Source organism: Solenopsis invicta, chromosome 11, assembly GCF_016802725.1.
Source record: "Solenopsis invicta isolate M01_SB chromosome 11, UNIL_Sinv_3.0, whole genome shotgun sequence".
Taxonomy (NCBI): Eukaryota; Metazoa; Arthropoda; class Insecta; order Hymenoptera; family Formicidae; genus Solenopsis; species Solenopsis invicta.
This window is the reverse complement of record NC_052674.1, coordinates 10,968,718-10,994,819: the sequence shown is the minus strand read 5'-3', so window position 1 is coordinate 10,994,819 and position 26,102 is coordinate 10,968,718. Positions and strand designations below refer to the sequence as shown.

At 31.7% G+C, this 26,102-nt stretch overlaps 6 protein-coding genes across 7 annotated transcripts; 4 read left to right on the top strand and 2 right to left on the bottom strand.

Annotated features, from left to right (window-relative positions):
- The first annotated feature begins 412 nt into the window (after positions 1 to 412).
- LOC105200223 lies at positions 413 to 3,137 on the top strand. The gene is made up of 5 exons (XM_011167671.3): positions 413 to 867; positions 1,310 to 1,613; positions 1,914 to 2,174; positions 2,435 to 2,587; positions 2,776 to 3,137. The coding sequence occupies exons 1-5, from the start codon at positions 587 to 589 to the stop codon at positions 2,932 to 2,934; spliced, it is 1,158 nt and encodes a 385-aa protein (XP_011165973.1). The 5' UTR covers positions 413 to 586; the 3' UTR covers positions 2,935 to 3,137.
- A 13-nt stretch (positions 3,138 to 3,150) lies between these two features.
- On the bottom strand, positions 3,151 to 8,133 carry LOC105200224 (NECAP-like protein CG9132). The gene is made up of 3 exons (XM_011167672.3): positions 7,890 to 8,133; positions 7,294 to 7,690; positions 3,151 to 6,929 (listed from the first exon to the last, which is right to left on the bottom strand). Exons 1-3 carry the CDS (start codon positions 7,973 to 7,975, stop codon positions 6,627 to 6,629), a joined length of 786 nt encoding a protein of 261 aa, XP_011165974.1. The 5' UTR covers positions 7,976 to 8,133; the 3' UTR covers positions 3,151 to 6,626.
- A 793-nt stretch (positions 8,134 to 8,926) lies between these two features.
- On the top strand, positions 8,927 to 11,504 carry LOC105200225. Its single transcript, XM_011167674.3, has 2 exons — positions 8,927 to 9,273; positions 10,038 to 11,504. Exons 1-2 carry the CDS (start codon positions 9,191 to 9,193, stop codon positions 10,774 to 10,776), a joined length of 822 nt encoding a protein of 273 aa, XP_011165976.1. The 5' UTR covers positions 8,927 to 9,190; the 3' UTR covers positions 10,777 to 11,504.
- A 374-nt stretch (positions 11,505 to 11,878) lies between these two features.
- LOC105200226 (glycerol kinase) lies at positions 11,879 to 15,217 on the top strand. Its single transcript, XM_026136736.2, has 9 exons — positions 11,879 to 12,235; positions 12,332 to 12,590; positions 13,064 to 13,287; positions 13,367 to 13,573; positions 13,864 to 13,974; positions 14,130 to 14,383; positions 14,520 to 14,725; positions 14,807 to 14,938; positions 15,033 to 15,217. The coding sequence occupies exons 1-9, from the start codon at positions 12,161 to 12,163 to the stop codon at positions 15,110 to 15,112; spliced, it is 1,548 nt and encodes a 515-aa protein (XP_025992521.1). The 5' UTR covers positions 11,879 to 12,160; the 3' UTR covers positions 15,113 to 15,217.
- Positions 15,218 to 16,333: 1,116 nt separating this feature from the next.
- LOC105200228 (nitric oxide synthase, salivary gland) lies at positions 16,334 to 24,161 on the top strand. The gene is made up of 14 exons (XM_011167678.3): positions 16,334 to 16,664; positions 17,071 to 17,207; positions 17,520 to 17,682; positions 17,820 to 17,911; positions 18,187 to 18,328; positions 18,492 to 18,631; positions 18,871 to 20,480; positions 20,550 to 20,719; positions 21,084 to 21,294; positions 21,424 to 21,511; positions 21,589 to 21,713; positions 21,817 to 21,962; positions 22,103 to 22,294; positions 22,410 to 24,161. The coding sequence occupies exons 1-14, from the start codon at positions 16,560 to 16,562 to the stop codon at positions 22,515 to 22,517; spliced, it is 3,429 nt and encodes a 1,142-aa protein (XP_011165980.2). The 5' UTR covers positions 16,334 to 16,559; the 3' UTR covers positions 22,518 to 24,161.
- LOC105200227 (succinate dehydrogenase [ubiquinone] iron-sulfur subunit, mitochondrial) lies at positions 22,598 to 26,026 on the bottom strand. 2 transcript variants are annotated; one of them, XM_011167677.3, is made up of 8 exons: positions 25,930 to 26,026; positions 25,633 to 25,805; positions 24,959 to 25,089; positions 24,739 to 24,882; positions 24,167 to 24,362; positions 23,965 to 24,066; positions 23,541 to 23,663; positions 22,598 to 22,904 (listed from the first exon to the last, which is right to left on the bottom strand). In XM_011167677.3, exons 2-8 carry the CDS (start codon positions 25,705 to 25,707, stop codon positions 22,806 to 22,808), a joined length of 870 nt encoding a protein of 289 aa, XP_011165979.1. In that variant the 5' UTR covers positions 25,708 to 25,805; positions 25,930 to 26,026; the 3' UTR covers positions 22,598 to 22,805. The 2 variants fall into 2 exon arrangements, with proteins under 2 accessions (XP_011165979.1, XP_011165978.1); XM_011167676.2 differs by having other exon boundaries at positions 25,633 to 25,792.
- Positions 26,027 to 26,102: the final 76 nt, after the last annotated feature.

Here is a 26,102-nt window from a genome sequence, read left to right as displayed (position 1 = left end):
GTAATTAGAGGTTCTTTGATTCTTTTTAGTTTGTGTAACATAAGATTTTAATTCAGATTAATCTCCCGGTTATTTCTAAATAAAATTTTCTGCAAGTCGAACCGCGTTTCTTAACTATTCTTTTAATATTCTATATGTCGAGTTTCAAAAATTGTGTAGATTTATTCCTATTGTCAGGAAATAATATTTTAAATATATGTAAAATCGTATATTTTACGAAAGATGATTTATCGACAGCAAAATGAATATTAGCACAGATAACAGCCCACATCCATTTCTCGAGAGACTGTTTTTAACGACGGGTCGCAAAATGCATGTGACTTTTAGTTCACATTCTGGTCAGAATGAATGTGCGTCGCTAGTGTACAGGAGGTTCTCGAAGCAAAAGCCGCTTTCAGGTTAGGTTAGGTTACTACCTGAGCTCTCTACCTGAGCCTTTGGCTGCCTCACGTCCTTCCCCCTCCACCGCTGCGTCGTTGCCTCTTTTCTCTTTCTCTCTCGCACTCACGTCCGATCGCGAGATTGTAAACAATTCGAACGCGCGCGGAGAGCCAGAAGTACGACATCGGATCGTGATTCGGGAAAGATGCGACTGACGTGGACCGAGGGGAGATACGCGCTCTGCTTGTTGATCCTGCAAATAAGACTGACCAATTCGCGGACGTCCTGGCGACTGAATGCCGCCGACAAGGTCGTGAAAACGACCGACTTTGTGAGCGCGGTCGAGGACGATCCGATCTTCGACATCCTTGCGGGCAGCGTGGTCACCGGCAACGGCCAGGCTTGGAGCAGGACCGCGACGTCCGAGAAGCACGAAAAAGTACAGATATACTGTCAGGAATGCAAGGGTTTCGCCAGCCAGGAGAGGTATGAAACACCGGCCGCGCTATTATCTCACTCAGGATCGTGCTATTAGGTTATAAAATTACAGCATGTGTCATCGGCTCTTTTCCTTCGGTTTTTCTTCCTTTCTGTACGCCGCATTGCGAAATTATGTTCGGTATGAAGCATAGTACATTGGGCACTTTCACGAGCTAAATAAAGAAAAGTCTGGTAAAAGCTATGTTTTGATTATTTAAGTAAGAAAACCAGAATCCTAGTCTCTCTCTGTGACTGAGTTTTTATCATTACAGCCCACCTGCATGCGTACATTTTAATTTTACTTTTTTTTTCTGTGTTTCTATTGTATACACACAAGTGGTACCATTTATGTGACATAATTTTCTTTTTCTTTCTGTAGTTAGCGTTTTGTGTGTGGCTTGCTGTTCATTCAGTGTTAAAACAGCCCTAACTTTGGTCCCCTTGGCAGACGACTTTCGTCGTACGTGTTGAAGGACACGCAAAATATCAGCGAATCCTTCCCGCTGTCCTCGCAAGTGTCGAATGAGCAAGTGACATGCGCCTCTGGTCAGTCATGCGACAACATAATATTAGACTGTGGCAAACCAGTGAACTTTACTTACTACGACAATCTGATCGGCGTGGCAAACAGGAACAAGCACCCGTTGGTACCAGAACCCAATGTGGCCCTTATGTTTAAAAAGAATGGTGGCAAAACTGTCGATGTCGACATTGATCTGCTGGAAAGGCGCTTGAAGAAAGCGAAACGAGAGGTATATATTTCAAAATTTATAACATCTAGCACACATTAGCTCTAAATACTAATAGAAGAAATATATAGAAAAACTAAGTAATGTTGTACCATTATATATCATAATATTGTCAAAAATTTCAGCATTTTTATTTTTCTCATTAAGTATTTTTGTAGAAAAGAACATTATCTTATTGCTGAAATCAAATTTGTCTTCTAGACAAATTATTTTTCTTGTACATGTTTTATATAAATTTTAAATGAAAGTTTTATATATTATAACTCTTCTAATTTTTCTCTAAATAAATTTTTTCCATTCCAGAAACCAAAATCTGTCCAACTCTATAATCAAATAGGAAATTTTTGGCGTATAAAGGGCGATGCACAAAGATCGATTGAGTGCTTTCGTAGAGCTCTCGCCGTATCACCACATAACGCGGAAGTGCTCTTGAATTTGGCGAGAGTACTGCTGGTACAACATTACTTGGATGATGCGACATATTTAGCCAGGCGATCTTTAGAGTTGCAGCCTCCGGATCGCAACGCGTGGGAGCAATATCTTACACTTGGACAAATATTCAAGGTAATAATTTAGTAACAGCATAGCTATGTAAGATATATTTATATTCATTGAAATGCCAACATCCAAGATTCTTAATAAACATCTACAAAATATTTTGTCAATTATTTGTGACAAAGATTAAACACGATTCTTTTCTGATGATATAATTTCAATGAGTAACGCGTTATAAAAAATATATGAATAAAAGTGATAATTATCTACTGATTTTTTTTAAGTGTGTGAATACAAAATATTAGATGCACATTTATATCATTTTGCAGGCATATGGACATTTCCAAGAGGCAGCTGTACACTTGCGACACGCGTTGGAATTAAAACCAGATCTTTCTGATGCTGCCGACGCGTTAAAAGAAGTCGAGTCACTGCCGCTTGCAAGTATACATGTGTATACGTTGCTGATTATCGTCGGTTTGGTATGTAAATTAATGAAATGAGTTCTATGGAAACTTTCATGGAATATTTGAGAAATTAAATGAGGTTTCTAGTATTTTCGTGCTTTTTTAAATCAGTTTTTATCTAAGCAATTGTTAAAAAAAATTTCTGCTTTCCGTCCAATATCCAATGCACGGAAATTGTTTAATACGATGGCCTGTTATTGTAGGTACTTGGTGTACTCTTTGTTGTGTTGACCAGTGTGGAATGTGATGAGGATTCAACTCTAGTCAATGGACAGCTTCAGCGTCCAGTACAACGACATTTCAGTCGTGCTATGGCTATGCGCAGCTTGCGGCTCAATGTCGCACGCAACAAACGCTGTTGATGATAATGATATTCATTATTGACGAATCAGTCATTCGTACATGTGATAGAGTAACTTCTCATGCCATAACGACTTATCTCCCTGCAAATTATTATTACTATTATTATTATTATTATTTGTAACATGACTCGCAATAATTCTTGAAATGCACTAACTGTTTATTATATATCTGCGGAGAAAAATATACGAGGAAATGTAAAAGAGTTTCATCGCTGCTTTATTAAAACCTGATCCAAGCCATTATTGAACATGATTTCAAAATCATATTCTTAACCTCCACAGTATTTATTTTTATCTTTTCAACGTGTTTACAGAAAATAAAAAATATGGAATGTCAAATATATGTATATATATCAGGATTACAATTCTCTTTTAGTTGCTATCACATACATAATACAGTACATTGTGTAACAATTTTTTCAATTACCATAAAATACTAGAATAATTACAAGTGATATCCTTTTTTAATTTGCTTTCTATGTATATCACTTTGTAATACGATTATGTATTTGTGATATATTAGTACCTGATTAGGAGCTAAAGATTAACATACAGGATGTCCCAAGAAAGACATGAAATAGCAGCAGAATTCTATTTTTTATATTTATAATAATTTTAACTAATTTGGATTTTGTTTTTGAAAACAAAAAGATGTAAATCTATAAACACAAAATTTTTTAAATACTAGAGTTTCTCTCATTTAGAAAAGTATTAAAGAAAATTCTGTGACGATTTTTGATGAAGAGTCATTTAAATATCTACATAAGTACACAAATACTTTTGCTTCTAATTGTGTTAAAACAGTAAATATTTCTTCAAATTTATTAATTTTTAAGAAAATTTTAAAAAATTATTTCTGAAATAAAAATTAGTATCTGGCGTTTGATTAAAATTATTTTGTTTGTAATATTGGATGATTCAATAATTTTAGATATTTTAACTTATTTCCACAACAAAATCTTGATTAACATTAACAAATTTGTCAATCTAAAATAACATTTATTACATGCATATATTTAACTATTGTAATTCGAAGAATAATTCTTATGTATAATATATATAAAAGTTTTCGTAATTTTTTAAACATTAATAAACGTTAAACATTAACTCTTTGATTCGGGGCTAACATCTGTATATAACTTATAACACATTCTCCGCTGACACTTCGCACTTTTTTGAGACAGTTCCTATAAATAAAAAGAAATAATATATGTAATATGAAATTGCGCCTAAACACTCATTCAACAAGATTCACACTAATAATATATTTAACAATGTTATTCTACATTTTACATTAAAATTTAGCACGGAATAATGTACATAACATTGTACAATTTATAATCTAAGTAACGAGTTATAGATAGCATAGCAGATTCTACTTTTTTCACCAGAGGAACGTTTGTTTCTCGTTACCTCGAAAATTTATACATTTTCTCCTTTAGATGTAAAGGGAAATGATGTTTCCAGTATAACACCCTTCCAATAACTTATACATAATGCTTATGAGATATGTAGATGTAAAATGATTCTTTACGAATACTTCTCTTAGAGATTTGAAAGAGAAGTAAAGTTTAATTCAAATCTAAGAAAAATTGTAACACCTATCTTTGTCACTTACTGAACAAAAAATTCAATTGTTATAGAATCTAGTATAGGATTTATACATCAATTTCGAGACTTGGTTTTTTAATCGTTTAGTTTTCCGATCGATTAAAAAACATTTTAAAACTCATAAAAATGTAAAAATATTCTTTTGTAATATCATCAAAGATTCTTTTCTTGTTTAAGCTTATTTCCGGCAAGAATATATCAATTAACACATGCGAGACAAAAAACGAAGTAGCTTAGAGAAAAGAATAATAAATTTAAAATATGATACAATTTTGCTGCTATTTTTTTTTAAACCTAGCTTGATTCAAGTGTATTAAAATTGAATGAATAACTTTGGGACACTCAATGTATAAGGGAATTAGGCCATATTTTTTTATAATAGGCCTTTAATATTTACAAATGTTGCAAGCTAACGGTCGAGGCCAAATACTATATTGTTATTATGTATTAGATATATATTATATACTTTCTTAAACAATCAACAAAAAAATGTGCAATGAAAAATACTAGAAAATAGAACTAACAGATTAAGTTAATATTAAACAGATTAACTAAATATCATTAAATTTTGCTATAAAATTTATAATTTATTAAAACGTCAATTTTAATTGATTGAGAGAATTATTCTTCCTTTACATCTAATTGCTCGCGTTTTGCAAATTTTATTGATATGTTAATACATTCTAAAATTATAAGATGTAATTGTTTCGTTAAAACAAATTCTGATATAAAAACAATTTATATAAAATGATATTTATAAAAAAATAATGAAAGGCATCCATGGGAAGCTTAACACATCCTTAGGATTTAATACTGTTTCTCACAATATTAAATAATGTAATAAATAAAATATAGACTAACATTATTTAATAAAAAGACAGCATTCGACAGCCCTCACCGATATTTTGCAACCATATAATGTTCAATTTATGAGCGAATTATACAAATAAAAAAGCATTTAATAAAACATTTTGTTGCAAAATTTACAGATATACAAAAATGTATTCTCAACGTTTTTTTTGTGTGTGTAAATTAAGAAATAGTTAAAATAGTTACTAAATGCTTAAAATAATGTTTGTTTATATACAACACTAAAATCATCTAATATTTTGTTTGCAGAAATTAAAAAGATAGATAAATCGAATGTCATACTGTGCCTTTGTAAGTACTAAATACAGACATATTACCTATTGCGATTTGCCTCGAATTTGCTTCTAATTTATTAGACTAGTTTGTACAAGGCACTAAATGCATCTGATATATCGACATTTACATATACAAAAAATTGTGTTGTGTTATCTTCAAATACACTGAATGTCCAAAAGCAATTAAAGTGAATTTCTGAATGGTATTTATAAGTACAATACTATTATATAGAGTGCTGGAAAATCGTACAACAATCGAAAAAAGGACAATTTTGTTTCATTGTAGAACAAAAAAAAACAAATATAAATAAATTTGTGAAATAAAACTTTGATAAATTAAACATTTTTCCAGACAAAAGTAAACCACATTTCAAAAGTAAATTTTAATCGATTATTTGATTTATTTTTAAAAGCATTTTTTTGGATAAGCTTGATATAAGTTAGTCTTTCAAGACTTCTTTCTTTGCTGGAAAAATATCATCTCTCTCATAAATGTTGTTACAATTTTCATTGCACGCTATACAGTATTGGAAAATATACATCAGACTCTCTTTCCACTATTCACAGACATTCTTCCAATAGTCATCTTAACATCTCTAGCTTAATACATCTATCATATCATATGTGTGAATATAATCATTTCATTTACCTTAATATACAAAAATGATTTCAGCATAAATGGTCAAATTTTAGATAAATTCTAATAATTGAAAAAAAATTATAGCATACTCTACAAAATATTTTCAGATATCAAAAAATTAAGATAATGTTTATTAACATTTATTTAACAAAAAATTTTCAATAATTATTAGTCCAAATTTTTTTAGCAAGATGAAAAAAATATATTCTAAAGCTTGACCATCCATTTAAAAATCACTATGTGCATATACTGAAGTAAATATCTATGTATAATATTATATACATATATTTTAAAAGTTAGAATTGCACCCAACTGGCATTAACTGTGGGCGCTGCTGGTGCTGGTGCTGGTGCTGATGCTGATGCTGATGCTGATGCTGGCGCCGATGTCGATGCCGATTGAGAAGCACTGGCATACTCGCCCCACTCCGAACTCGTACCATCTTGATTTTGACTTTGTGGTGGCTTATGCGCGGGTGAGGAAGTAGGCGTCTTTGCAGGTGGTGGAGCAATTTTGACACCACCCGGAGGAGGCGGAAGACCCACAGCTGAGTTAGCACGTTGTTTGGATTTGGACGCAACCTCGCTACCATCCTTTTTCTAAGCAATAAGGAAAAATTATTTTAAGACTATTATAGCCCAAAAAAACAATTTTTTGTCCAAATTCTTAATATCAGGAAAGTCTGACTTTTCATATTCAACTATATCACACAATTCTAAAGGAAATGTAAGATGTATATTAATAGAAAATAAAAAAGAATATATAAAAAAATTATGTAAAGTTAAGATACCTAATTATTGAACAAATATACAATTAGTAATATTTTCTTCTTGCATATTTTCTAAATTACCTTAGGACAATATTTTCTTAATTTAAAAAAACAATTTAACGCGAATTGATTCTTTAATTTTTAACAAAAAATGTATTCATCAAGAAACAAATATATAATGAAAAAGTCCTTACAGTAATCTTCATGTTAATCTTGATGGTTTCCCCTTCCTTAAATCTGAGATCTAACTCCTGTTTTGGCTTCTCCTTCTCCTTCTCGATCTGCTCTCGATTCTTTAACCATTTAAAGTGATCCTGAAGAGCAACATTCAGATCAAAACTGTCAGACCTGTCTAAGAAGCCGACACCTATAAACGCTGACCGTCCGTTATCATCTTGGATCCTCAGGACAAAGTATCGGGACGAATCAGTGACTGGTTCTACCGCTATCCCAGGATACTGTTCGATGGGACACTTGGCGAACAGCTCGCCCGTGATCTTGTCTTCCAGTTTTATCGTAATGCTGTCGCCTTGTGACACCAGTCGCATGCGACCGGTCCAGGAGGGTTCTTGTAGGTTCCAATCGGCTGCCCTATGATAAATCCATGGATCATAAGACCATCGCAAAATTTAGAAAACAAGGAAACGTATCGTCAATCCGCCAGCTTAGCCGTAGCTTAGCTTTCGAGTGACTCGAACGGTTGTCTCAACGAGAAATTACGGATCAGTCGCTCATAACATATTGAACAGTTCTCACGAAACGTCACGTCGAAGAAGCGTCTCGCGCTTACCGATAACCCCTGTTGGTCGACCTTGGCGGAATTTTGAAGACAAACACCTCAGACTTCACTAGGAGGACACTCTCGTACGTCTCCATCGTGTCTGCCGATGATGATCTTCACGGGAGACGAATACAAGAAAACAATCACAGGAGGGACCCTCCTCACAAGATTACCGTTTTGAAGGTTCGTTTGCGCTCTCTTGACAAATGTCCGCTGTGATCAACCGTGATTTGATAACTCTATCTTGAGTCACGCCTCCTTTCCCCACCCTTCCGCCCACGAGTTGTCCATAGATTAATCGCATATAGACTGACCGGTTAACTTTTTAAACGCGTTCCAAAGGAAACGTGACTCACCCGCAGGAATGCGATTACAAAAGGAAATGATTAGCAATTGCCTTATCGGCGTTCAATGTCGATTCAATGTCGACAGTTTCTGAGAGTTTTTGGTCACCAACTAGTTAATCAACAAAAATGGGAGAAAGAGAAAAATCAAATAAAGAGAAAGCGATGGACGTTAATACGTATATTTCTTACATTAAAAATATCTAATGTGAAAAGATAAAAAATAAAAATTGATAAAAAGTCAAGAGATTTATTCAAAATAATATAAAATTTATTTAGATAGTAATTATTCATAATAATACCAATTATCAGAAATAAAAATATAATCAATTTTCTTTATTCTAAGTTTGTAGATGATATATTTTTTTTTAATTTCCGTACTACGCATTTTTATTATGCAAATAACATAAGTTGCATATGCATTAACATATAAACTGTTTAGACCAATAAGAATCTTATGTAAATCAATATGGCGTCTTTAAACTGGATGCTCATTGGTTCAACAATCTATGCTATATATGCTTATGTTTCACTCTCTCTTGTGTATTTCAAACAATTTCAAATACGATGATCTTCAAAGCCATATATTCTTGAAGATATGCAAATAACTTTCGTATACATATTCTTTTTAGCTGCATTTTTTTGCACAATTTATCTCTTTTTTTTTTTAACAGAGAGTAGGTGTGTGTAAAATATATTTTTTTGTAGCTAAAAAGAAAAGACCGTCGACTCGAAGTCGGATCAAGTTAGCAAATTGAATACGCTATCTATCTTTTTTCATTTACGTTGGAAAAGAAAGATAAACTTTGAACTAGTGCAGCCAAGTGCAGCCAACGATTTTTCTCGCATAATTTGAGATTACTGTATGAGCATACTAATATTTCTTTTCGTGATTCTTCATATATTATAATATAATAGCACATTAATTAATTTACAAGATTTATCGCGATAAGAAATAGCGAAACAATGGGAAGAAATAGTGGGAAAAGCAATGAAAAATACACGCTTTCTGCAAGACGACTATCCCGCAAAAAAGGCTGGGTGAAAAGGTTTGTTCATGTAATTTGTTTTATAATTAAATAAATTGTTTATATTTTATTACATAATTTGATAATATAAGAAAAATGTCTGCAATGTTTAAAATCTATCTTACTGATTATTTTAAGATAATTTTTTCACGATTCTAAAAAATTTTTTTTCATAATATAGGTTATAATTTTTATAATAATTTATTTAAAATGCTAATTTTAATTGCACTTGAAGTTAATAATTATATATACAATAATGTGTTATTATTATAATAATTGTATATAACAAATAGACTAGTTTGTTTATGTCAATAACAAATTAAACTGAATAATAGGCCAAATAAACAAGTAAATTTACGACTTTAATAAATCTCAAAGTTTGTTACAATATTACATAAATATTAATCATGGAACATATGGCGGTTTGAAGAGGATTATGATTGAAACATATGTTCCATGATTAATATTTATGTATTATTATAACAAACTTTGAGATCTATTAAAGTTGTAAATTTGCTCGTTAATTCAGCCTATTATTTATTTTAATTTGTATAAATATATTTTAATAATTGATACATTGTAGAATTAAGTATTAAGAAGTATTATATTAAGTATAAAATAAGCAAGCCATTGTTCTTAAGCTTTTGCTTTATTTAGAAAATTTTTTGAAATACATTTTTTTTCTTTACATATTTTTTTCTTACTGATATAGAAAAATTGTTTATTTATAATTATTTTAATTATATTATTAACAAATTTATATTGTATTTTAATTTTATTTTTAGACGTAAACAATTAAAATTAGAAAAAATCATGCAAGGCAAGCTTACTAATAATGTTGAAAATGAATCCACTGGTCTTGAAATTTCTACTGATCTACTGCCTAATATAACAAATTCTGAGGTCAATACTGAGATGCATTGTCTTGATCAAATTAAGGAAAAACAAACAAATATCATTAAAGAAAAAATCACTATAGGAACATCTACTGAAGAGGAAATCATAGAACATAGCGAAGACAAGAATTCTCTTGATAGATATAATAATGTAAAGGAAATAGAGGAATGTAACAAAGAAAACAATCAAAGAATTAAATATTCTAAGGACAAAAAAGATATCTTTAATAATGTTAGTTCTAAGGATGCATCTGACATCCAAGAAAACTCATCTGTAAACAGATGCATTGTAAATTTATCTTATTTTACATGTGAGCTTATAAAAGTATTTACTAATCATAAACAAGGAATCAATTGTGAATTAAAATATTGGACACTTTATGGTTATTATCGTTGTGGATTGCTTACTCAATTTCTTTTCAAATGTGATAGTTGCTGCTACAGGACTGGTATATGGTCAGAACCTGTAAATAATAAAACAGAAAATCTTAATGCCATGGCTGTAGCTTCAAGTGTTAAAGCAGGAATGGAATATTCTCAATTGAAACAGTTCTTTACGTCTCTGAACATTGCTTGTTTGTCAGAAAAAATGTATAAGGAGTACAAGGAAAATTTGTTTACAATTTAAAAAAAATATAAAATATATAAAAAAATGAAATTATTTCAAATAAGAGCTAAATTTGAAACTGATTGGGAAAGTTAAAATCAAGCTTTATATGCTATTTTTTTTTTTTTTTACAAGATATATACTCTTAGATTTATAAGATAACAAGTTATGCAAATTTTTTTTCTTGAGTTATCAATTTATAAATTATTGATCTTGTTCTTCAAATTAAAAATATATAAAATATATAAAGAATGAAATTATTTCAAATAAAAATTAAATTTGAAACTGATTGAGAAGTTAAAATCAAGCTTTATATGATGTTTTTTTTAATAACAAGATATATATTCTTAAGTTTATAAAATAATGAGTCGTGCAAAATTTTTTTTTTAAGTCAATTTATAAATTATTGATCTTGTTTTAATTCTAGAGTATTTTTAAAATCATAATATATGCATTTTAATTTGGAAGTTAGAAAATAGAAATTAAATATAGAAAAAGTTACATTAATCTTTTTAAGTTTATGATATAGAAGAAATTATGAAACATGTAGATTTTTATTACAACGAAATTTTAGAAAATGAATGTGATATTTAGTTTATTATTTGTATCTATGCCTAGAATTTGTAATAGGAAGTTATTTTTATTTTATTATACATTTTATTATATCAATATTGTATGATGCTATTTTGTGGCATCTATGATGTCCTTGGTATAAAAATATAAGTGTTTTTTGTGTATACATATATGTATAACTTTATACTTAATGTATAATATCAATAATTAAGAAAAAATTTTAAAGAGAAAAGAAACTGTTTTTATTTTAAAATATATTCCTGTTGACAAGTTTGATACAATTTCTTAATAATAATTGATGTATATAAAACATGATAAAATTAAATAAATTGTTTTTAAATTAAATTAAATAATTGTGTTTAATTATTATTTATTTATTTTTTTTAATGCCTCGGAGTTTTTGTGATATAACGCGAAAAATTAATGAAAAATTTGATCATATACTATTTAAAAACTAATAAGTTTGGCGCCCTCGAATTTATTTAGCGGGAACTCGAACCATTTTAGCTTGATATATGTGATTTTAGCGAAGACTCGAACCTCTTTAGAAAAATACAAACTTTCAAAACGGGCTACAAGCAACAACAAAAGTTTAATTATGTCACTTGTTCAAATATATATACATATATATCTGTTATAAAAATGTCAAGATTAATTTCTATTACTAAAGATGATCATTGGATATACGTATTGATATCATAAATCTGCAAATGTATTACGCAATAGAACATGACAAAGGTTAAGTTATCTTGACCCGTAATACTACTACATGTCACCTGGGAAGTAAGAAGTAACATTGAGAACGTGATTTTTTGAGTTTTAAAAACGTAATATGCCTGAGAACGTAAAGAAAACCGGTCCTTTGATAGGCGCAATTGACGAGGGAACAAGTAGCGCTAGATTTTTGGTAAGACAAAGTGACAACTTGACAAGACATAATTAAATTCTTGTACAATATAAACAAACCTTATCTACTTTCTTTTGAAATGAAATTTTCTTTTAGGTGTTTGACGTATTACGTAGAAAGGTAGTTGCCTTGCATCAAATCGAAATCAAACAGAAATATCCGCAAGAAGGATGGGTGGAGCAAGATCCGATGGAGATATTGCAAGCTGTCATAGCATGTATAGAAGAGACAGTGAAAAAGATGAAGAATCTTGGCTTGTCAGTCTCGGATATTAAAGCTGTTGGGATTACTAACCAAAGGGAGACTACGCTGGTGTGGGATAAAGAGACTGGCGAGCCTTTGCATAATGCAATTGGTATAAAATGAATATATAAAATATCTCGTTTTTTGAGTTTTAAGCCAAACGTGAGCTAGTCTTACTAATTATAATTAATATACAACAATTTTCTTCTACGAGTTTCTGAAAAACTAAAAGGACTGTAATTAGTTATAACATCTATATATAATTTTTTTTAAAATAAATCATACAAATAATTTCTAGAAATGTTAAAGTAAGAGTATATGTTAATGCAAGAGTCATTAAAAAATTTTCTTATAAAAGTAATGAAAATTAACTTAGAAATGTCATGATCCAAGGTATGTAGAGAAAATGCCAAAAAACATGTATACAGAGTATTATTTGACTGATTAAACTTGTGAATTACCAATTGGTGAGATCAGTTTTCTGTTTAATGATTTAATTAAAAGATTGATAAAGAAACTAAAAAATTTAGCCTCTATCACACAAAAAAAAATAATATTACAATCTTAAATTTTCTAATTTTGCAGTGTGGCACGATATGAGGACAACTACAACTATGGAAGGTGTGTTGGATAGTATCCCCAACAAAACAAGGAATAAGAATTACTTGAAGCCTCTATGTGGCTTACCAATGTCTCCCTATTTTAGCGCCCTTAAGATACGCTGGTTGATAGACAATATTCCACGTGTGAAACAAGCGATAGACGCAGAAAAGTGTGCTTTCGGAACAGTTGACACGTGGCTCATTTGGGTGAATAGACATTAAATTTACGGAAAGCAAATTTTTAAAAAATTCCATGTTTTTATTATCAAATGTTTCTTGTGTTCAGAATCTTACAAAGGGCCAGTTGCACGTTACAGATGTATCAAATGCATCGCGTACAATGCTGATGAATATCGAAACATTGAAGTGGGATCCTTTATTATGTCGTTTTTTTGGCATTCCCCAACACATTCTCCCTGAAATACGATCTAGTGCAGAGATTTATGGTTTTGTTGCAAATCCTGAAATTCTCGCAAACATACCTATAGCAGGCGTAAGTATGCATCTAAGATGTACTTGTATATTATTTATTTATACAGATACTATTTAAGTATCTGTTTTTATCGAGCAGAGATATCAGAAACTTTTAGTCAAAATTTATTTTAAGTTTTAAGCCAATAGTAATTTAAAATTACAATTATTTCAAGATAATATTAAAATCAATCATTTGTTAATTATATTATCAAAGTATTGCATATTTTATGTCAAATTTAATGAGATAGTATAACTTTAGTGAAAGTAGACTTTTATATACTTAAAAATTTCCTTTTTTATTCCTTGCAGTGTGTAGGTGATCAGCAAGGAGCTCTCCTTGGCCAGTTATGCTTGAAACCTGGTCAAGCAAAAGCTACGTATGGCACAGGATGTTTTTTGCTTTACAATACAGGAAATACAGTACGTATTATAATGGAAGATGATGCATGTAATGTAAAAAAATATTTCTCTAAAATATAAAATATTTTCATAATGTAAAATTTAATTTCTCATATCAAAAGAGTAATGCTTGGAAAGTAATTAAAGATGATGTATAAAAATTTTGTTTTACATAGAAAGTTGATTCAACCCAAGGATTGATAACTACGGTCGGTTACAAGATCGCGCGAGCCCCGGCTGTTTACGCACTAGAAGGATCCGTCGCTGTTGCTGGAGCCGCTTTATCCTGGCTGCGAGATAACATGCAGCTTCTGAGTAATATTACGCAAACGCAGGATATGGCAGAGCGTGTAAGATGTTCAGGTGACGTGTATTTTGTACCGGCCTTTTCAGGGCTGTACGCACCTTATTGGCAGCAAGATGCACGCGGGTATTGCATTTTTCCACTTTCTCGTTTTCTCTGTTGAATGTAAAATTATAAAGATTTCTCTCTCTCTCTCTCTCCCTCTCTCTCTCTCTCTCTCTCTCTCTCTCTCTAATTGAACAATATTCGTGCAATTTAATAGAGTAATTTGTGGTATTACCGAGGATACACAACAATATCATATCATACGAGCAGCATTAGAAGCAGTTTGCTTCCAAACGAGAGATATATTAGAAGCAATGGTAAAAGATTCAGGAACGAAACTGACAACTCTACAGGTTGACGGTGGAATGACTGTGAATGATTTGTTAATGCAATTACAGGCGGATTTAACCGGAATAAATGTTGGTAAGTATGACATACTTGAATATGAGAGTTCTTTGAAATCTATAATTAATTTTTTAATTAATAATTATGTATTGCAAATAGTGAGACCGAAGATGGTTGAAACAACGGCATTAGGTGCTGCCATTCTAGCTGGTATTGGTGCAGGTTTAATTGATATTAATGAAGTGGATGCATCTCAAGTAACTAAATTCTCACCTGAAATTAGTGAAGATGGTAAATATATATTTTGTTGTATGCATATTAATAATAACACGTAGTTAAAAATACTTTGATAAAATAACGTACAAATTTTCCGTTTTTATCTTAGAGAGAGATCTTCGATATTCTAAGTGGAAAATGGCTGTTGAAAGATCTATGAAGTGGGATTGTTCTACAACCCCAATTTAATTATCTAATGGATAATTAAAATCTTATGCGTATATATATTTTTGTATTGGGCATGGAATGGACATCTGTACAGGAAAATATAAAAATGATAACATCTGTGATATATTTTATAGTCTTTATGTTACAGCGTTTGACCAAATGCACCTCAATTTTCCGCTCTATCTCTTTCCTGTATCCATATTTTTTCTATTTTTCCGTAAATTTATCATAAATAGTTATAAAATTAAAAAAAAAAAAAAAATATATATATATATGCGTATATACACAACTTTGTCATTTTTAATATTATGTATAGATATGTTCTGTTCAATAAGACAGCTGAAAGTAACTTTTTAATATGTTTTATTTAATATATATAGAGATCGGAAATATAAAAAGATGCTGTCTCATGTTTAAACTCAATGCTCGAGAAAAAAATGTAAAGAACTAGGACATTTAAAAATAACAGTCCATAAAGTTACGATTGAACAGGTTTTTAATTTCTCCGATTGCTTTATCACCTTTTGTTCTTTTTTATTGAACTTTTATTCAATCAATAAGAAAGAACAAAAAGTGATAAGAAAAATGGAGAGAATAGAGAGATTAAAGACATGTTCAATTAATCGTATTTTCATGGACTGTTATTTCAAAATATAGTTCTCTGCCACTCGTGCTCGCATCAATATAGAAGAATCATGGGGTTCACATATAATTTAATTTTATTTTGACTTGTTAAAATACATAGAATATATATTATATATTTTTGTATACCTTGCCAATAGTTGATTCGAAGATTTTAATAATTTAATATAGGAGTAATTTTGACCTTGAATATTTGCATATCAAACAATACAGTTTATGAAGTGCTAGCTATAAAACTTAAAAAATAAAAGTGCAGTGCAGTCATAAAAAAAAGTGTCATTGATTTCAAAGACTTCAAAAGTAATAAGAAAAAAGTTACATGTTTTAACATTTTTTATATCTTCATATTTAAGAAACATTCAGATATTCTGCTTTTGTTAAAATTATTTTTATAATGAAGTTAAAAAAATAAAGTCGCTTTTATAATAATTTTATACAATATAAAATGTTATAAGTGTAGTCGCGATTTTTTATTGCTTTATCACGTTATTTTTAATACTTCCACATTATTATAGTATTAAAAATACAAAAATAAAATTAAAATAACGATATTATATAATGTATGAAACGTTAATAGATCGCGGATCGTAAATTCGTCATAAATTTTAATTCAACATGTAAAATGTGCTGTTCGTTGATTGATCCCGCAAACGTTCCGAGGACAAGCGGAATGGATCAATGTTGCGCATGCTGGCGCATGTGAGATGACGGCACGTGAGATGCTGCGTTGTGTCATCTCCGCGCTCTGTCCTCTCGTCCTTTCCTCGTTATCGTCACACTTGTCGTCAGTCTGTTAGACAGGAACAGTTAAACAGTAAAACGCAAAATGAAAGACCACGACGGAACGCCCCATCAAAGAAAGCCTACGAAACTCAGGAATCTTGCGGACAAGACGGAGGCGTTTGATTCCTTACACTCGAGAAATGCCGAGGTATTTTGGAAAAAAAATTTTAATATTAAAATTTGACAACATAGTAGACATGTCAGGAATTAAAGTGATGCTTTATTTGGAACTGATTATGAAACCTTTGAAACTAAATTGATATGAAAATAAATTAATTAAAAATTAAAAGCAAAAAAATTTTCTATAAAACTTTCTCCCAAAAATATTTAATTCTTTTTCGAAAATTAAAAAATTAGTGTTTTTTCTGCTTTGATCTTTTATAGTTTTCTTATATGCAGACATTAATATGTACCATCAATTTATTTTAATATAATTATAATAATGTATATAATATAAACAAAAAATTTGTTTGTATTAAAAAGAAATATTATTGATATTTTATGAGTAAATTTAATAAACGATGAAAATGAAATGATATTAAATAAATTTTTAGAAAATTCTTTGCTCGAATCAAGTCTGTCTTGGTAGCATAATGCAGCTGCCAACTCATGGAACGGAGCCACGCACGAAAGAGGAAATCTTGCTTCACGCAAATGACTTTTTGGAGCAATATTTTACTTCCATCAGAAGGTACTAATATTATTACAATATATATTATTGTAATTCCTTGAAATTCTAAATTATGAACTTATTTAAAATTTTTTTCATTATTTTTACATAAATTAAAACACTTTTTTAAAAGTATTGAGAAAATGTACATCTTTTCTCAGAATCTTTTATACATAAATTCTGAAATATTCTAAAAATCGTATAAGAAATCTTAGAAATTTTTTAAAAAAGTCACGAAATTTATACAGAAATTCTGAAAAATCATAAAAAAATTTATATGAACAATTTTAAGCAAAATTTTTACCAGGATTTTCTTCGCATTTGAATTTGTAGATTAAATAGCGAAGCACATCGCACGCGTTTGGAGAGTGTGCAGAGAGAAGTGCATTCCACCGGTACATATCAGTTAACGGAGACGGAACTGGTGTTCGGCGCAAAGTTGGCTTGGCGAAATGCTGCGAGATGCATTGGTCGTATACAATGGTCAAAGTTACAGGTCTGTTTTACATTGTAACTTGTTCGTATTTTTGTGAAAAAAAAAAAAAAAAAATTTTTTTATGAATGTTTCATCAATATTTTAAAATTTATAAACGTTTAGCGATTTACTGTTTATAAAAATAAATGCACTTATAGGTTTTTGATTGCCGTTATGTTACAACTACGAGCGGTATGTTCGAGGCTTTATGCAATCACATCAAGTACAGTACGAACAAAGGAAATATCAGGTGAAGCATAATTACGATGCAAATGTTTTTTATATTAATTTCATAATGTATATAGTCTTCTTCAAATTTTTTGTTGTCTAAAGATATGTAGATATTAAATCAGAACAGTGAATTATTATCCATTTATATGTAATTGTGTTTATATCGTGAGTAAAGTTATAATAAGAAAACAACAAGATCAAACTTATAGAGCTAAAAATTATTTAAAAAACTGCCAGGCATACTTATATACAAAATATATATACAAATATTTGTATTTATGCACAATTTTTCAGATCCGCGATAACAATATTTCCGCAGCGCACTGATGGAAAACACGATTACAGAGTATGGAACCAGCAATTGATCAATTATGCAGGGTACAAAAATCCAGATGGTACCATTCTTGGTGATCCTGCTAACGTAGAATTCACGGAGGTCAGAATATTCATGTATATTCATGAGAGAGCTTTTTAAATTCTTTTTTTAAATATTTAACAAATTGGAAAAATGTTTAACTTCTTGAAAAAAATTTCTAATGGAGAAAGAATGCATACTTTTAAAAAATAATTTGACAAAAAACATTACTTTCTGTTGATAGGTTTGCATAAAATTAGGATGGAAAGGGGCACGAACCAGATTCGACATACTACCATTGGTTCTATCTGCCAATGGACACGATCCAGATTATTTTGACATTCCCAGCGACTTGGTACTCGAAGTATCCCTTAGTCATCCTACGTAAGTAGTTGTTTTGTTAAACAATGTAAAGTTTCAAAAAAAATCTAATTTTAATTTATGTAGTAAAAATATTTAATTATTACAATAAACAATATAAAAGTCTTATTATGGTACTTTTCATAAATGTCATTATTTAAATTTTATTGTTATACACATAATATTTAATTTGAAAAATACACAACGTTATATGTAATAATTTGTTACATAATAAGTATATACAATATATATTTGGGCAATAGGTACAATTGGTTTGAGAAATTGAATCTTAAATGGTTTGCCGTCCCGGCCGTGTCTGGAATGGTTTTCGATTGCGGCGGTTTAGTGTTCCCCGCGGCACCTTTCAACGGCTGGTACATGAGCACCGAGATTGGCTCCAGAGATTTATGCGATGCTCAAAGATATAACATGCTCGAAACAATAGCGACGAACATGGGTCTAGACACAAGGACATCCATATCCTTGTGGAAAGATAAAGCGATGATAGAAGCTAACGTCGCGGTACTGCACAGCTTTCAGATGAAGAACGTGACGATCGTAGATCATCACACCGCTTCGGAATCTTTCATGAAACATTATGAAAATGAGATGCGTCTACGAAACGGCTGTCCCGCAGATTGGCTGTGGATCGTACCGCCAATATCTGGATCCGCTACGCCGGTGTTTCATCAGGAAATGGCGCTTTATCATTTGAAACCCTCTTACGACGCTCAGGATCCAGCGTGGAAAACTCATGTGTGGAAGAAAGGACGCGACAAGAAAGCAACGTCGAAAAAACCAAGACGAAAGTTTCATTTCAAGCAGATTGCGAGAGCCGTAAAATTTACGTCCAAACTGTTCGGACGGGCGTTATCGCGTCGAATAAAAGCGACCGTGCTGTTTGCCACGGAAACCGGCACGTCCCAAATGTATGCGGAAAAGTTGGGAGAGTTACTGGGTCACGCTTTTCATTCCCAGGTTCTTTCGATGGAGGAATATGACATCAGTAACATAGAACACGAAGCATTGATACTAGTGGTAACTTCCACTTTCGGAAACGGTGACCCGCCGGAAAACGGAGAGGCCTTCGCGCAAAATTTGTACGCGATGAAAATGAACGACGCTTATCTAAACAGCGAGAATAAAATCAGTTTAGCGACCTCGAAATCATTTATCAAAGCTAACAGCCAAACGGAAGTGAGTGGGTCGAAGAAATTGGATCGACTAGATTCCATGCGTGGTTCTACGACGGAGTCGCAAACCGAGGATACTTTCGGACCCCTCAGCAATGTCCGGTTCGCTGTGTTTGCCCTGGGATCGTCCGCGTATCCAAACTTCTGTGCTTTCGGCCGTTACGTCGACAACTTGTTAGGCGAACTAGGCGGAGAGCGATTGGCGCGTTTGGCCCAAGGTGACGAGATGTGTGGACAGGAGCAGACCTTTCGGAAGTGGGCAGCTGATATCTTTGCGATCGCATGCGAAACGTTTTGCTTGGACGACGACGATACGTTATTGGAAGTAGCCTTGTCTCTGGGTTCTGAAGCGGTATCTGCAGCCACAGTTCGTTTCGTAGAAGCCGAGCCTCAACCGATCGCCAAAGCATTAAACAAATGCCACAACAGAAAGGTGACGATGTGTAACATGCTTCGAAGAACCAACTTGTGCGGCGACGAGTCCAGCGGAACGACATTGCTCCTGGAACTGGATGACATAGTGGGCATGGATATTTCTTATAAACCCGGCGATCACTTAGGTGTGTTTGCGTGCAATCGAGCAGACCTTGTGGAGAGAATCTTGCAACGTGTACAGTCTAACTTCGATGCTGATACATCAATCGAACTACAGATGCAGAAACAAGCACATACTCCCAACGGTGGATATAAAAATTTCAATATCTTTTCTTTTTATGTTTCAATAAATTAATAATAACAACTTTTTTCAGGAATTGTAAAAACGTGGATACCTCACGATAGATATTTACCAAATTCCTTCAGGATGCTGTTAACACGATTTTTGGATATCACGACGCCGCCTACGCCGAATCTATTAAGATATTTCGCCTCGATAGCTACAGATCCAAATGAACGGACGCAGCTTGATCTTCTGGCCTCTGTAAATATGTAAATATGTAAATGTATAAAGATAGCTGTTTCCCGAAATGTAGCAGAACTTGGAAACGGTTAATTTAATGAAAAGTTGAAATTTTAAGCTAAAAATAACAAGTGCTTCAAAAAAATCTATTTCAAAGATCATTACTCTTTCTTCATATTAATTCTTCATTTAATATTATTGACTTAAAATTGTTAATGTTTAATTTAAAAAATGGATAGAGATTAGAAGACCTAAAAACATCTAAAAGTTAAAAACTTTTTATACAAAAATTTATATAAATTCAAATTTTTCTCAATGCAATTTATTAAACACAATAATGTCTGAAAAAATACATTTTCAAAACTTACGATTCTTTTTGGAATAGGATTCGGCAGCTTACGAGGATTGGAGACATTGGAAGTTTCCTAATTTGGCCGAAGTTTTGGATGAATTTCCTTCAGTGACTCCATTTGCTCCATTACTTGTGCTTTATTTAACACCCTTACAACCAAGATTCTACAGCATCTCATCTTCTCCAATTGTGCACCAGGGGCAAATACACTTGACAGTTGCAGTAGTGCAATATCAAACGCAAAGTATTTATAAGTCTCATTTTCTTCTCTTTCCTCATTCTGAAGAATTTTATTTGCATCCAGAATTTTATGCACATTTAATTTAATGATGAATTTATATCTTTTTGACTGTATTTATTAAATTAATTCTAGACGGTTCTGGACCAGTACATTTTGGCGTTTGCTCTAATTATGTGCTGGAAATAGCTGAGGGAGAATTGCTATATGTGTTTGTGAGAAGGTAAAAAATATTAGTTTTGCGTTAATTAAACATCACTTGTGAAGATCTTACGTTGAATATAATCATTAATATTTAAGCGCGCCAAACTTTTATATGCCGACGGAAACTGAGGCACCAATGATATTGGTGGGACCAGGTACTGGAATTGCTCCTTTCCGAGGTTTTTGGCAGCATCGATTTGCTCAGATGAAACTTCAGCATAGTACGGAAAATCTTCTTATATATACCTCTTCATATATATAATGCACTTTAAGCTTTAATAACAGATGCCTCTGTTGACACTATATGAATATATATTTTTGCAGATCAAAAATTTGGTAAGATTTGGCTTTTCTTTGGCTGTCGTCAAAAGGCTTTGGATTTATACAGACAAGAGAAGAAAGAAATGTTGGAGACCGGTGTTTTGGATAAGGTGTTTTTAGCATTGTCTCGAGAACCTGGTGTTAAAAAGGTATATTAATTATATATAAACTTTTTTATAGATTAAGGTCAGAAAGAAAGAAATCTTGTACAGAGACTCGAATATTACCCATAAATATTATACATGTAAAAGATATACGAATTTAAGTTTACATTTTGTACAAATATTAGACCTATGTGCAAGATTTGATCCAAGCGGAAGCATCTCAAATTTACACAATGGTAGTATATGAGCGCGGCCATTTCTACGTTTGTGGAGACTGCACTATGGCAGAAGACGTTTATCAGACCTTGAAACAGATCATACAAACGCATGGCCAAATGACGGACAAAGAAGTTGAAGCATATATGTTAACACTGAGGGTATATCTTTCATTTATCTTTTTTTTTATTGTTGCTGGAGATTTATATATACTTACGTAACAGCAAATATGTTGCTGTGCTTGAATTGTTTCGTTGCATTGTATAATTTTTTCAGGATGAAAATCGTTACCACGAGGACATATTCGGTATAACATTACGCACCGCTGAGGTGCATAATCGATCACGCGAGACTGCCAGAATTCGGATGGCCGCTGAACCATAAAAATATAAAACTAAAACCCGAGAGTAATTTTCGTTCGAAGGATTGCTATTGCATTAATAATTACTGCATATAACATGGAATTCCATATGAGAAGCCTGTTTTATTTACAAGAGTAGTGCTTGAGACTAATCTCTCCATTGGTAGGGCATTTTATCTGCTATTTCGTGGATTTGCATACCCGCATATCCGGTCGTACGAAATATCACGCTGAATACATGTTCGCTGCACGTAGTAATACATAAGACATGTGTGTATAGAACTTATTAATTCTACCTGGTATTCCTCTAACTATGAAGATCCCGACGCAGCGAGATCCGGTTGTGGCTTCTGACTAACGTTGGCCAATAGTTTTTTTATTTCCGCTATCGCCTTTCCAGGATTCAGACCCTGTACAAAATGTATTTGCACTTTGATTCAACAATTTTTCAGCCTTTGAGCAAACAATAAGTTTAACTCAATAGTTACAATTTTCTAAATTTCGTAATTGTTTCATAAATTTCTTAAGAATTATATTGCATATTACTGCTTGTTTTTCACACAGTTTGTCTAATTGTCAGATTTCAAATAATTAATTTATTCTTGTTATTTCTTTCTTTTACATTATGCAGCGTTCGATACTTGTAATTTTATCAAATATATAAGTGTAAAGGGACGTTAATAAAAAATGAGGAATAAGAGTGAAATTTATTGATTGATTAGAAAAGTAAGAGCTAACAATAATCAAGATCTGAGTAATCATCAAAATAAGTTATTATCTACGCGCAACCAATAGATTTGCATTTAATATATTCCTAGCTATGGTTATATTGATAATTTAAGTCCATTTAAAATTTATTTGTTAAATTGTGAGAATTTATTGTATGTGTGCAATCTTGAACGTTTGTAGACAACTAAATTTTTTTTTAATAGAAAACAGTGAAGATTACTAAAACATTTGTCAAGGATAAAATAAGTAGAATGCAAAGTATCAAAAAATACACAAACTACTTATATAATTTAGTTGAAGCAATGTGAATTACTCACCTTTGGGCAAGTCCGCGTACAATTCATGATTGTATGACAACGGAAAACTGAAAATGGATCCTTTAATTTCTCCAAACGTTCCTTTGCACGAGTGTCTCGTGAATCAATAATCCACCTATAAGCCTAAGAAAATAATGATAGTTGAGAGGCCTAGGAAAGAAATGGTACAAGTGAAAAATTCTATAAGATTAAGCTGAGCACGTCAAACGATGTTACATACATTCTATATTGATTGATTTCTTACAAATACAAATATGTAAGTCTACTTGTTAGAAAGAAAATAATGATATCTAGTTTTGTTTGATGTGTTCAAATTGATTCTTAAAGAATTTCTCACTTGCGTTTTTTTCTAATTCGCTTGTTGATTATTGTTTCGTTATATAATATCAAATTTTAAAAACAATATAATATCAAACGCACTTACTTGCATAAGTACTGCAGGACCTAAATACTTATCACCGTTCCACCAATAGGACGGGCAAGAAGTACTGCAGCAAGCACAGAGAATACATTCGTAGAGACCATCCTGTATCAATCAAAAATGGAATTATATATTTACTTTTAAATCAGATGTAAATGTAATTAAAACAGAAAATCAAATAAATACAATAATCTCATGCACTCACCAACTTTTTACGGTCTTCTACACTTTGCAAATACTGCTGATTCCCAGTTTCTTTCGTGTCTGTATGCTGCAACCAAGGTTGTATGCTACGATACTGTTCGTAGAAATTATTTAAATCCGGCACCAGATCTTTGACAATATACATATGGGGTAAAGGATAAACGTCGCATGATGTGCTTGTATTCTTATCAATTTTGCTGAAACACAATTGTTCTATTTTTAATGATTGATATACTTGTAATTTTCACTAGCAGTTTTAATTTATCTAACAGATATTTATCTAATAAATATTTAGACAGTTGAAAATATAATTTTTACACATGATTTAAGATGCAGAATTAAATGTCAATGTATAGATGTCAATCAAATTATAAATTCACATTTTTAAGATGATTAAGCTTACGATCCACTTGACACTACAAATGTTTTGAAGCATTCTAGATTGATCAATTTGTAAAATTCTTTGTATCCATTGGTTGATCAAATGCTTCAAAACATTTGTAGCATCAAGTGGACCATAACTAAGTAGTATTACACATGCATACAATTATAGCACTGCTTGTAATACAGTACCTGATACACGCCAGTGTGTTTGTTCCTCCAATATTCATAGCACAGGATCCACAAATACCTTCACGGCAAGAACGACGGAATGTCAATGTTGGATCAATCTCGTTTTTAATCTTGATCAAAGCATCCAGTACCATTGGCCCACAGCTGAAAAAAAAATAAAAAAAAAGTAGAAAAACAATTTCAGATAAGTATTTAATACATTCAATGAAACGAGACTTACGTATTCAGATCAACTTTATATTTCTGCATATATGGTTTCTCATCGGGTTTGTCCGGGTTCCAACGATAAATCGAGAAGACCTTGAGCTTGGCCTCAGCATTTTGAACCGCTGCAGTGTGCAAAGCTCTAACCTATAAAAAAATTTAAGCTCGCAAAATAAATAATAATATAAAGCAAAATTAGCAGTTTACCAGCAGATTTAAACAAATTTGAATACTGCAACAGATTAGAGAAATACATTCCACTTAAATGGTTATGAAACGGCAATATATAGTTTTTTGCAGTAAATCTGTTGATATACCCAACAGGTTTTGTTACTCTAATAGATTTCTGCTGGTAAAATTTGTAACAGATTTTGTAAGATCCATTTTTGACAGACTTGGCTACCTAACGACATAACGTATATATATATATATATATCTCAACATCATCAGTTTTCCCATAACTCTTAATCATCAAATTGATGTAAAGAACTTCTGCATTCCATTCTGTCTTAAATACAAAAAGTTTTGAAAGAAAAACGACAGAAATATGTCACTTTAATAACATATTTCGTTATTCCAGAACTGATGACAATTTGTCCTGCGTCAGGCAAAAAAAAAATGATTGTCGCAGTGACATGTCATATGGTGTCTCGGAATTGCCAACAAGTCTGTCGTCGCGTAGTCACTCACTTGGCGTAGCGCATTTCTGCAGGTGTACGGCGTTACTCCGACCATCTTTGAACAATTCAGTATCAACACGTTCATGATGCCCGCATTATGTAACTAAACCTGCCAAGACTTGTCTGCTCGCGTGACTAATTGCTCCAACCGGAGGAAAGGTTGGAAAAACCTGAGGATCATGCCTATATTTTAGAATATATATGGAATAACATTATTTAATATGTCCTAATTATAATATTATATTATATGTCAAATTATGTAATATATTTGATACACGGTATATTAAACACGTATATTTTATTATACCTCCGCCCCAAGTTCAAGATCGGTAACGGCGATTTCGTGTAGATCAGCAGGTTCCTTAAATAAAAGTTTGGACACCGTCCGCCATTTTCAGACCCAACTAAATTCAATTTAATAATTTGTAGATAAATATATAATTTTTATTTTAATAAGTTTGTAAAATAAGTAATAATGAA

Coding starts and splice junctions, on each gene's coding strand:
- LOC105200228 (XM_011167678.3), top strand. CDS start 16,560: ATGAAAGACCACGACGGAACGCCCCATCAAAGAAAGCCTACGAAACTC. Junction 17,208..17,519: donor TATTTTACTTCCATCAGAAG/GTACTAATATTA, acceptor TTGAATTTGTAG/ATTAAATAGCGAAGCACATC. Junction 21,512..21,588: donor CTATATGTGTTTGTGAGAAG/GTAAAAAATATT, acceptor TTAATATTTAAG/CGCGCCAAACTTTTATATGC.
- LOC105200223 (XM_011167671.3), top strand. CDS start 587: ATGCGACTGACGTGGACCGAGGGGAGATACGCGCTCTGCTTGTTGATC. Junction 1,614..1,913: donor TGAAGAAAGCGAAACGAGAG/GTATATATTTCA, acceptor TTTCCATTCCAG/AAACCAAAATCTGTCCAACT. Junction 2,588..2,775: donor TGCTGATTATCGTCGGTTTG/GTATGTAAATTA, acceptor CTGTTATTGTAG/GTACTTGGTGTACTCTTTGT.
- LOC105200224 (XM_011167672.3), bottom strand. CDS start 7,975: ATGGAGACGTACGAGAGTGTCCTCCTAGTGAAGTCTGAGGTGTTTGTC. Junction 7,691..7,889: donor TCGACCAACAGGGGTTATCG/GTAAGCGCGAGA, acceptor GATTTATCATAG/GGCAGCCGATTGGAACCTAC. Junction 6,930..7,293: donor AGATTAACATGAAGATTACT/GTAAGGACTTTT, acceptor CTTATTGCTTAG/AAAAAGGATGGTAGCGAGGT.
- LOC105200225 (XM_011167674.3), top strand. CDS start 9,191: ATGGGAAGAAATAGTGGGAAAAGCAATGAAAAATACACGCTTTCTGCA. Junction 9,274..10,037: donor AAAAAAGGCTGGGTGAAAAG/GTTTGTTCATGT, acceptor TTTTATTTTTAG/ACGTAAACAATTAAAATTAG.
- LOC105200226 (XM_026136736.2), top strand. CDS start 12,161: ATGCCTGAGAACGTAAAGAAAACCGGTCCTTTGATAGGCGCAATTGAC. Junction 12,236..12,331: donor CAAGTAGCGCTAGATTTTTG/GTAAGACAAAGT, acceptor ATTTTCTTTTAG/GTGTTTGACGTATTACGTAG. Junction 12,591..13,063: donor GCCTTTGCATAATGCAATTG/GTATAAAATGAA, acceptor CTAATTTTGCAG/TGTGGCACGATATGAGGACA.
- LOC105200227 (XM_011167677.3), bottom strand. CDS start 25,707: ATGAACGTGTTGATACTGAATTGTTCAAAGATGGTCGGAGTAACGCCG. Junction 24,067..24,166: donor TAGAAGACCGTAAAAAGTTG/GTGAGTGCATGA, acceptor TGATTGATACAG/GATGGTCTCTACGAATGTAT. Junction 22,905..23,540: donor GTACGCGGACTTGCCCAAAG/GTGAGTAATTCA, acceptor CATTTTGTACAG/GGTCTGAATCCTGGAAAGGC.